Genomic DNA, 11,261 nt, shown 5'->3' with positions numbered 1-11,261 from the left:
TTTCTTTCTTTCTTTCTTTCTTTCTTTCTTTCTTTCTTTCTTTCTTTCTCTTTCTTTCTTTCTTTCTCTCTCTCTCTCTCTTTCTTTCTTTCTCCTTCCTTCCTTCCTTCCTCTCTCTCTCTCTCTCTCTCTCTCTCTCTCTCTCCCCCTCCCTCCCTCCCTCCCTCCCTCTGTCTCTCTCTGCCCAACATGGGCTCCAACTTGTGAGATTAAGAGTCACATGTTCTACCTACCGAGCCAGCCAGGCGCCCCCAGTGATACATGCTTGCAAAAGATATCAAGCTCATTAGGAAAAAGCCAGCAGCACCTTACCACTAGATTCACTTCCTCTGATGAGTTCTCCTGAATTCTAAGTGTATCATTTTTATGTAAACATCTTTGATCTTTTGACAAAGCTCTCTGCAAAGGGTCAAAGAAGGGGCACTTGTCAAACCAGAGGCGGAGAATGACTGGCATCTGCAGTTACAGAGTCCAGCGCACTCAAGCTTGAAGTTAATATATTTCCTTAAACTCAGATGGTTAGAAAGCAAGACCGAAAAGAAACACGGGCAGCTCTGTCTTTGGAAGAGAGCAGCCTGGGCGAAATAAAGGCGTTCCATACCGGTTAGCTCTTGTTCATCCATTCTGAAACACGTGGACTTCATAGACATCTCCAGGACTCGGATACACCCATCATCTGATGCCAAGATCACTTTATCTGAAGTACACCAGTCCACATCCAATATCCGAAAGGTCACGTTTCTTCCGCTTCTTAAACTGCTCACCATCTGGACCTACAAGAGTGAATTTGGTTGTCATTTTCAGAAAGAAAAGGAAGATGTTTATCACAGACGGTGCCTGTGGCAAAGACCAGCGCGAGTTAAAACCGAACAGTCTTTGGCAATCTCCTTTCCACATGCAGGTTGCATTTTAAAGATTCCAAAGACAGTGATACCATTAAAAGCGAGAAAATGGTTTTGAGAAGCTTGCTAAACCCATTACACAGGCTTCATTTCTACATCAGAAGGAGGGAGAAGAATACAGCTCCTGTGGCCAGCAGCTTGGTTGGAGGGCCCCTCCCGGGGCTGAGCCCACCTCTTTCGTGTCCCACACTTCCGCACCGTCGCTGTACATTGCTATTAGTTTTTGGTTTCCTTTACCAGGGGCAAAACGAATCTTCCTCACCCAGCTGCGGTGTGTAGGTATTCCTCTGAGGACACACAAAAACAAAATGCCAGTATGAAGCAGGGTAAGATCTCGTCACCAGAAACTATGTCCAATGACTCTTTCTAGGTCTGTTTTTGACAAGGTCTGGTGACACGAGAACCACTTTGCTTTCTGGGACAGGGGTCCCATCCGACGGAAAGGGTCTGCCTTTTCACAACAACTCGAATAATGTCTCAGCAAGCACTTCTGCCTGCATACTAAATGTCTCCACTGAATGACCCAGAGCTTGGCTCAAGGCCCTTCCTCCCAAGTTCAGTGACAAGAGACCCAAGGGTGTAAGCGACACTGGGTCATGTTTAATGATCCTACTTACCATGTCACAAGCCTCCAAAGGAAACGTAACAAGAAGCTACTTTTTTTTTTAATCAAATAATATTGCATTGTTGAATCATACCTGGATACTCGGCCTTTCAAGTCCCAAAAATTTAAATTTCCATCCATATCTCCAAGAACTAATGTGTCACCTTTCCAAGCGATGCAGGTAATACTACCCATACTTCCCTAGAAAACAACAGCAACAAATGCACATGGCTTTCACTACTTAAGAGCCATCAAAACAGAGAAATGTTTTTACCTAATGTGATAAAATAATACAGGTATTTTAATTAAAACTTCACTATAAATGGTTTTGCTTTAGTATGAATGCCATCAAATACTAACGGACTTCGGACACTAAAAGTGCCACTCACCTAGTTCATCAATTTCAACTATGAAGAAACAGGAGATTTCAATTTGACAGACATTAAGTTATCCGAACTAAATTTATAGAGAAAAGATAACTTTTAAGGAAGAAATTCCTCATAGAAAGCAAATTAAAAGAAATAAAGAGAAAGAAGAAAACCTTTTCCAGAGAGCTCTTGTCTCCAACTTCTCATTCACTGCAAAAGGATAAACCAATCTATTCCAGAGGAAACTACTCAGAGCTGTTTCATAACGGATTGTGCAGTTTTTCTACTGAAAAGGGGACCCAGAGCTTCACGGATACCTTCAGGAATAATGAAGGTAAAAAGATACTGTAGATTAAAGGCGTCTGCACAATCTGAATTCACAGAAAGCTTTGCAAAGAAGGTACACATGGAAACTCAAATATAAGAAGGTAACACTATTGTAGTAACTCCCAGGCGGGGTTTGAGAAAGGAGACTACTGCTCTAACAGACGCACAGAGGCAGTGTGACAGAGACCCTAGGAGTCCGGGCTCTGGAGTCAGCTGCCTGGGCTTGGATCTGAGCTTTATCACTCAAATCTGTTGTGTGCTTTGGGGCGCATTCACTTAATCTTCCTGCCTCTTGAATTTATTATGGATCAAGGAGGTTAAGCTCATGAAACTTGAGGAGTTCCTGTTACTATTAATGAATTTCTACAGGAAAGGGCTCAAAACAATGCCTGCTACACAGCAGTCAATACATGCTACTATTAAACCATATTATTGCTTATTTATTTCTCCACTTATTAAATCTGCTTTTACAGCTATAAAACAAAATAAAAATAAAAATCCACATGCTTAGTTCTCATGCTATCCATAGTAGGGAGTAGAAAGCTCAAGGTTTGCCAAATTGACTATTAATAGACTGGCCCACACGTCAAATACTGCATAAATCCTAGTGGTAGTCAAGAAATAAAAGAAAAAGACTGGATTAAAAATGAATTATTTTAGGGGCGCCTGGGTGAATCAGTCGGTTAGGCATCCAGCTCTTGATCTCAGCTCAGCTCTTGATCTCAGGGTCGTGAGTTCAAGCCCTGCATTAGGCTCCATACTGGGCATGGAGTGTACTTTAAAAAAAAAAAAAAAAGTATTTCAAAGAATTCAATAATAAAAAACTTAGAAAGTTATGTTAAATAAACAGAATTCTATATAGTATGAAGCAACACTGCAAGGTCTTATTAAACAATTTTTAATTAAGAATTTGCCTTTAGGGGCACCTGGGTGTCTTAGTTGATTAAGTGTCTAACTCCTGATTTCAGCTGAGGTCGTGATCTCACGGTTCATGAATTTGAACACCACATTGGGCTCCACGCTAGCAGTGTAGAGCCTGCTTGGGATTCTCTCTCTCTCTCTCTCTCTCTCTCTCTCTCTCTCTCTCTGCCTCTCCCCCATGCTGTCTCTCAAAAATAACTAACTTTAAAAACAAAAAAAGAATTTGCCTTTACTATTTAGTTTTAAAAACTTTCACATTTTATAACTTTACTTCCTAAACTCTAAAAATTAAAACGTAAAAGTTTAAAATTTAAGCTCAGAAATCAAATTAGAATTATAAGTGAAGATATTAATACAACCATATAATTAAACAATCCAGATCTTTCTACCTAAGAGTTTGTTGGTGGGATACGAGCCATATGGAATACCAAGGTGCTTTCAGAGGATGTGGCATAAAGCTGCTTTGTGGCTCCAAATAATCCTGAGAGAACTAAATGTAAGATTAAAACTCAATAGAGTATTATTAGCTGACACTGTTATGTTCCTGTATATAAAATACGATGTTCCAAACATTAGAAGTAAGGTTGGCCACAAAGCAGGGACACTCATTCTCTCCCACTGTTCCAGTTTTGTGAATAAAGGCAATCAACTACAGACACTCCAGAATTTAAAATACGCCAAACTTTCCTTTTCTTTTTACCGTCTGTATATACACTATAGTTCTGGGGCCAACTCAAAGCAAATGTTTAATACTTCACATTTAGGAGGAAGGTAATAAATATTGGATTAAGACAAGCAAACAAAACCCTGCCTAAATTCTATGTTAGTCCCTAGAAAATATTTAAATTCCAGAGAATAAAAATGATGAGCCAATTCCTCGTGTATTATTGAGAAGATGCTCAAATCCCTTTCCCTAACTGCTCCAAACTGCTCTAAACTACATACTCATTTCACCGGAGGCTGGTCATTCCATGAGAAAGTGGCTTCTAGCCATGGAATAGAAGGCTCTGGCAGGCAGATGGAGACTTACTATACCCTTACTTTAGACCTCCACAAAAGGAGACAGAATCTTACAAGTCCTGAGGCACAATTATCATCCTGAAAGGAATACTTTTAAGAGGGAAACTTAGGTCTAATGTCCAAAAGTTTTAAACTTTTTCTGGGGTAAGGAGGAACTGGCATCTCAATTACTGGATCGTTTCTATATCCTCATCGCAAGCGTGGAGCAGATTAGCAGCAGACGGAACTGCCTGCGAGTGGCACTAGCAGCGCTGAGATGGGGCCTTCTCTGAGCTTCTGGAGGAGGAACCTCCTATCTTCTAAGACAGCAAACAGATTCCACAGGACAGCTACATGACACTGCAAGTCTTCCATCTGCACTCCTTAGTGGTCTTTCATTCTATACGCTTAAAGCAAGTTACCTTTCTGTTATGACTACCAAATATCAATCTTTCACACTCTCATTACCACTTCCATCCTTTCAAACTAGTGACAATTGGAAAAAGTTCAAAATAGGCATTACTAAGTCTCAGGTATGACCTGTTCTATATAACAGTAAAAATGAAACTGGTTTGAAAAGTACTTTCACATGTTAGTTTCCATTTCTAGGAGAGAAGGTTGTTTGGCCTCAACTCTTCTGTTGTTTACAAGGAAGATGTGGCAGCAGCCTCTAAGAGGTCCCACTAACCCTGCCTTGAGGACTCACGTCCCTTGGCAGTCACCTCCCACGATGAACAGGACTGACCCGTGAACCAACAGCACATTGAGGAAATGACGGACTGTGACTGCCCAAGGTCCTAAACTCTGCAGCTTTCCCTGTGCTCTCTCTTGAATCACTCGCTCTGGAGGAAGGCACTCAACCCTATGGAGAGGTCCACGTGAGGAAGAACGGAGGCCACTCGTCAACAGCCTGCATTATTTTGCAATGGCCCTGTGAGTTAGCCATCTGGAAGTGGACCTTCCACCCTGGCCGCCATCCTGACTACAACCCATGAGACCCTGAGTCACCTGCAAAATATGAGGGTTGGCATTCAACTAAAACATTACATTTTTAGACAATTACTTTAAATGAATAGATGTATTTTATGCCATCATCTCATCCCTCCGCTTAACCATTATAATAGTATTAGTTAACAAAAACATTTTCTCAATCTATTCACTAAGAACAACCTATGAGATGCATGCGGACATAAACTGTGAACTACAGAAGCTCTGAGGGTCTCACAAGGTCATAGAAGGATATACATAAATTAGTAAATATTAATAATACTATTGCACTTACAACCTGATTACTATTACCCCAAAATAATGCTAGACTGTAAGTCAAATCCTTCAGGGTAATGCCTGAAACGGAAAGAGGAGAGACACCGGAGTCAGATGGCAGACCTGAGTTTAGAAGTGCCATGTCGCTAAGCTGGGTAATGCTGGGAAAGTTACTTATTCTCCCTCAGTTTTGTCACAGATAAAATGGAAATAATTCCTCATGGATTATTAAAGGGATAAAGAGTAAGTAACACGTAGTAAGTATTTATGCTAAGTAGTTACAATGTTACTCTCTAGCAGTATGGGACAAGTTTATTATCAATGATACTATCTCCTTAAATAGTGAAGTTTATTATTTACATTAAACTTTTCTGAAATAGTTTTACAACTTAACTATGGCTTCCCTGGATATGGAATCAACAGAATCTTTGATCAGAACTCTCAATGAAGATTTAACCAGGAGTTGGACTCACATCCGGTGGAATCCGAGCACTATCTTTCACGGAGTTTCCTTCAACCGTGAGATGATAAACTTGGCCGTCATTATCAGTAAACACAAAATGTTCTCGGGCAGAGATGTTCTGGCTGAGTTCAGATTTACTTTCTGCCTCCTGCAACAAGCTTTGGAATAGAGAGAAGTAAGAGAAAGGTATTTCTTTTCCCTAGAGTGACAGTTAATTAACTTGCCCAAAATATAGATGCATTAACAAGAGGTCCAAAATGATTTCAAAGAAACAAACAAACCAACAAACCACAAGAAACAAAAAAACAAAACAAAAGGCTGAAACGGATCTTTGCCCAGCTAATAATATAGAAAACACAAATTAGGGGCGCCTGGGTAGCTCCTGATTTCAGCTCAGGTCATGATCCCAGGGTTGTGGGACTGAGCCCTGCTTTGGGATCTCTGCTTAAGATTCTCTCTCTCCCTCTCCCTCTGCCCCTCCCCCACACTCACAGGCTTACTCTCTCTAAAAAAAAAAAAAAAAAAAAAAAAAAAAAAAAAAAGAACCCAGAACAACAACAAAACACAAATGACTCCCAACTGGTCACACTATGAGAGAACACTTACCTCCCCCCCCCCAGAGGCATGCGGTCATCCAGACCTCACACAAGGAACTTCTTCACCATTTCTGCTGCAGAACACTCCTCAGCAAAAGAGAGGCCTTACCTCGACCCATCATTCTTTCTGAAGTTTTTTATTTGTAAAATTGATGGGAATGGAGATGGGGACAGTCCATAAATCTAGAATTCTCTCTGTATTTTCTTTGGTGTACATAAAATGAAAATATGATGTATCTAGATGTTCATGCTACACTCATTTGAATTTCAGCAGCTGAAGTTTATGGAACACATTCGCTAATGGATGCTGACACGTGGATATTACTGGCTACGTTATTGACCGCACTAAGAAATGAAATAATAGAATTCACTCAGTCTTCCAGGTATGCACTGAAGCACAACAAAGTATGTTCAAAAGCAGACTGCACCTTGCTGCTAGAGATGCCTTTGGGTGACACTTGTCAAGTTCCCGAGCATGACACTGGTATCCCAAATGACCAAGGCAGGAAACAGCACACCGCACCTGATCACGGATGATTCGACGACACTCAGCTCTGTATCTGAGACCACAGTCTGGCGGGCCATGGCCTCTCGGGTGGCCAACTGTTTCTTTCTCAGGCTCTTCAAGTTGTGAGATGGTGACCACTCCTGGGAAGCAAAGACAGGCACACCTAGAAATGCTCAGTTTACTTCAGTCAAAGAATCCTTCCAGAACAGCTGGGCATGCTCGCCACTGCCTGGCATCACTTCTTATTACTGCACATGAATTCACAATTTGTTCTGAGGTTTTATCTGTTTACACAAAGGTTGAATGAATGCATTTTAATTAGTGCTTAAGGCAGATTTTAATAGTCTGCCTCTTACCTCCTTCTACCTCTAATCTTTAATGAGAGCTTAAGGTTGAAGAGTTTAATGGCAAACTTCCGAAAGGTCTAACTTTTTGGTGCTTTCTTTTTCTTACAAAATGAAAATAATAAATATAATTATGGGATTTCCTCTTCCCTACTTCTACCTCTCCCCTGCAGGTGCACAGGGTGAGATTCGTGTTCCTCCAATCATGGCCCACTGTCATCCACAGATCCACCTCAAATCTCTGATTTTATTTACTTATTCTTTTGCATTCCCACCTATTCTAATGCATTCAATCTAATATCCTCTCATGTGCACAGATTCTTCATGGCAGTCATTTTCCATGCATGTATTTGTACCTTAGATAAATAGGACCGCGTCCTATCCTGCCCTGTTCCTAACTCTTCTCATTTAGCACAATCTAAGTCCCACCTCTGTGTCTTCTGCATGCTATACAATACTCCACGAGTGCATCCGCCGATTTTTAGTCTCTCTGTTCTCTCAGCAAAGGATACGCAGACTGCCTCCAAACTCTCACGACAAATAACACTGCAGTCAGTACCCTCACAGAAGCTCCTTTGTGATCAGGGGCTGAAGAGCTGGCACACAGGGGATGTCTGTCTGCCCAGGCGCAATCGGTCTGCTCTGCAGAGCGCCTCACTGATCTGCTTTCCCACCAATAGTTGCATAAGGATTCCTGTGTCCCATACCACACCCGCATCTGGCTTCCCAGTTTTTGCTAGTCTAAGAGTTATACCATGGTTATTTTATTTTGCCCATCTTTAAAAACAGATGAGTTTGAATCTTTCTTCCTATGCTTCTTGGCCTTCTAGGTTTCTCCACCAACCGCTCCCGTCCTGTGGCCATCTTTCCACGGGGGTTCCTGTCCTGTCACTGTATAAGTGCAGGACTTCCCACGATCCCAACCCCCTACAGGGATTAGTTGGTCCTTTGTTGGTTGCAGACACTGGCAAATTTCTTTTTCCAACTGGTCTTCTATATTTAACTTTGACATTAGTGTCCTTCATTGAATAGAAAGCATCAACCTTGACATAATTAAATGCATGAATTTTTCTTTTTTTGCCTTTTGGTTTGAGCTTCTATTGTCCTTTCCTGCTTCCAGGACACAAAAATATTCTTCTTTGTTTGACTATATTAATCTTACAGCTTTACATTTTTACATTTAGGTCTTTAATCCTGGAGAGCCCACTTCTGACTAGAGTATTAGGTAGAGATCCAGTATTTTTCTCCATAAAGTGAGACCACTTTCCCAATACTGTCCTCCACTTTTTTCAAGGCTGAGTTAGCTGTTATGATTTTTATCCTTTCATAAATCTTTTGGAGTATGTTTATCATGTTCCTCAAAACATTTAAGTAAAATTGTAATTGGAATTCCACCAACGTAATATTATCTTAACCGAACCAAGAAAATAAGAGTTATCTCCAGGTATTTAGATCATCTTCTCTTGAACACACATTTTTAACAAGAAAATACATGGCAGTAATGACTTCAATTCGAGCTAAAGAAAAATACCCACTACACACACACACGCCTATGTCCTTCACGCATGAAGAACATTTAGTTCTTCAGCTGGAACTTACCAAAGCAGTCACTGCAGGGAAGTTTTTGGACATCTCTCTCAGAATGGTACAAGTCCTAACATCCCATAACTCCAGGGGTTTATCTTTGAATACAACTGCCAAATACTGCCTAAAATAAACAAAATTACTAAATAAGCCCCTTATTGCAAGGTTTTCACCATAATACATACAAAAAGTTGAGTAAATCAGAAAACTCACATGACACATTCTAAATACAGACAATATAAATTAACATTTAGTTCTCATGGTTAATAGTCATAAGAAGGTAAAACCCTAAGATGACCTTTGAGAGTCATACAGCCAAACTTACGTAAGGAGCCCAGCTCAGAAGACAGAATAAAAAAAGGCACAAGTTCATATCCTGGTGAAACAGTTTATAGTAATATGGTAACCCTCCCAAGATTTAATTTTCTGGCACGTGACATGAGAATACCCCTACCTAACCCAATGAATTGGTATGAGGATTATGGTAAAAATTAAATGAAAAAGTAAAAGTTTTCATAAAGTTTCTATCATGCTGACACTGAGGAAATGTGACAGTAGAAAGATCCCTACATTCAGTGCATTCAAAGACTTATGTTCTCTTGCTCAGGACAAAGTTTGCCACTTGATAATTATGTGGCCTCAGACAAACCATGTAATCTTTTGGAGTTTTAGTCTACTTATCTTTGTAATGGTGTTAATAACACCTGTCTTACCTCCCTCACTGAATGCTCTAAGAATAAAAAGGGGAAGGGGAGGGGAGAGCGCACACGAATTAATTTTATAAACCATGATGGACTATACAAATGAAATATGTTACACTTTTTACAATGTCTAACATAAAGGCATCTAATGGCTTGTATGTAAATAACTAATATAAGACAAAATCTGGTGAATGCTATAAAGATTCACTACAAAAGAAGAGATTTACTTTGACAATCAGGAAATGGCATTCCAGGCAGAGTTACAAATGTGACAAACGGCCAAGACAAGAAAGGACACAGAGCGGGGGAACATGCTACCTGAGATGCAGAACGTGCGACAGCAATCATGGTGAGAAAGACTAAAGTGTGAATTTTGGATCACATTACAAAAGACTTAAAACACTTGAATATGTCAGACTAGGTTATAAAGAGATTTATCTTGCAGAGAATAGCTGATCACTGAAAGCTTTAGGATAGGAGGGATAAAGTGATCAGTTGTTTTAGGTGTATTAACTTAGCAGGTGTACATAGAGTCAAGACTGGCTGGAAACAGGAGTCTAAATAGTTTAACTGAACAATTCTGAAAACTTTCAGTCTCAGGACTCCTTTACATTTTTAAAAGTTATTGAGGAACTCCCACAACGAACTTTTATGTGGTTTATAACAATTGACATTTTGCATATTAGAAATGAAATCTAAGAAATTAAAAACTATCCTTATTAACTCATTTTAAAGTAAAAAAATAGAAAATAGCAAGGTGGTAGATTTCAACATAAGTCACATTGATGATTACATTAAATAGGAATAATTTAAACACTGTCATTTGAAACACAAATTACCAAATAGAAAAACAAGCCCGGACTACATGCTTTCTAGAAGAAATCAACTTTAAATGTAAAGACATAGGTAACACACAAGTAAAAGGAAGAAAAAGATACACCATGCAAACTTTAGTCAAAAGAAAGCAGGAGTGGCTATATTAATCAGACAAATCCGATTCTGAATAAAGAATAGGACCAAAATAAAGAGGATATTTCATAATGATAAAGAAGTCAATTAATCAAAAGGACATAATAGCAATACCAAATATGCATGTACCCAAGAGCAGAGCTTTAAAATATCTAAAGCAAGAACTCAAGTTCTTCAAAAGAAGAATACATCCAGAACAAAGTTCATTTTAACACTCATCTCTCAGTAATAGAGAGAAAAGCTGGCAGAAAATCTGTATGAATGTGAGACTTGAATAACTACAAACCAATCTTTTCAAGTGCATATGGAACATTCACTAAGACCACATTCTGGGCCACATAATAATCACATTAAATTTATACGGACTAAAATAATATAAAATATGCTGACTCTAATCAAAATCAGAAATTAACAGAAAGATATCTGGCAAACCCCTAAATATGTTGAAATTAAACAATGTATCTCTAAATACCCACAGAAATGTTAAAGTATAAGGGCGCCTGGGTGGCTCAGTTGGTTAAGCGTCCAACTTCGGCTCAGGTCATGATCTCGCAGTTTGTGAGTTGCAGCCCTGCATCGGGGTCTGTGCTGACATGACAGCTCAGGGCCTGCTTCAGATTCTGTGTCTCCTTCTCTCTCTGCCCCTCCCCCCGCTCAATCTGTCTCTCAAAAATAGACATTAAAAAAATTATTACACAGTGAATTAAAAGAA

The 11,261-nt window shown here is 39.7% G+C and overlaps 1 protein-coding gene across 2 annotated transcripts in view; it reads right to left on the bottom strand.

Annotated features, from left to right (window-relative positions):
• WDR11 (WD repeat domain 11) overlaps window positions 1–11,261 on the bottom strand; it is a 67,726-nt gene that overhangs the window by 16,719 nt on the left and 39,746 nt on the right. For both annotated transcript variants that reach the window (XM_040486629.1, XM_040486630.1), the window contains exons 14-19: window positions 8,895–9,003; window positions 6,967–7,091; window positions 5,858–6,005; window positions 1,601–1,707; window positions 1,075–1,189; window positions 602–773 (exon numbers count right to left, since the gene is read on the bottom strand). In XM_040486629.1, the coding sequence (XP_040342563.1) occupies window positions 602–773; window positions 1,075–1,189; window positions 1,601–1,707; window positions 5,858–6,005; window positions 6,967–7,091; window positions 8,895–9,003 (776 nt within the window). The remainder of the gene's footprint in view (window positions 1–601; window positions 774–1,074; window positions 1,190–1,600; window positions 1,708–5,857; window positions 6,006–6,966; window positions 7,092–8,894; window positions 9,004–11,261) is intronic.

The sequence above is a fragment of the Herpailurus yagouaroundi genome, unplaced genomic scaffold (genome assembly GCF_014898765.1).
Source record: "Herpailurus yagouaroundi ecotype Mexico unplaced genomic scaffold, PumYag 163, whole genome shotgun sequence".
NCBI classification, from domain to species: Eukaryota; Metazoa; Chordata; class Mammalia; order Carnivora; family Felidae; genus Herpailurus; species Herpailurus yagouaroundi.
This window is presented reverse-complemented; position numbering and strand designations above follow the sequence as displayed.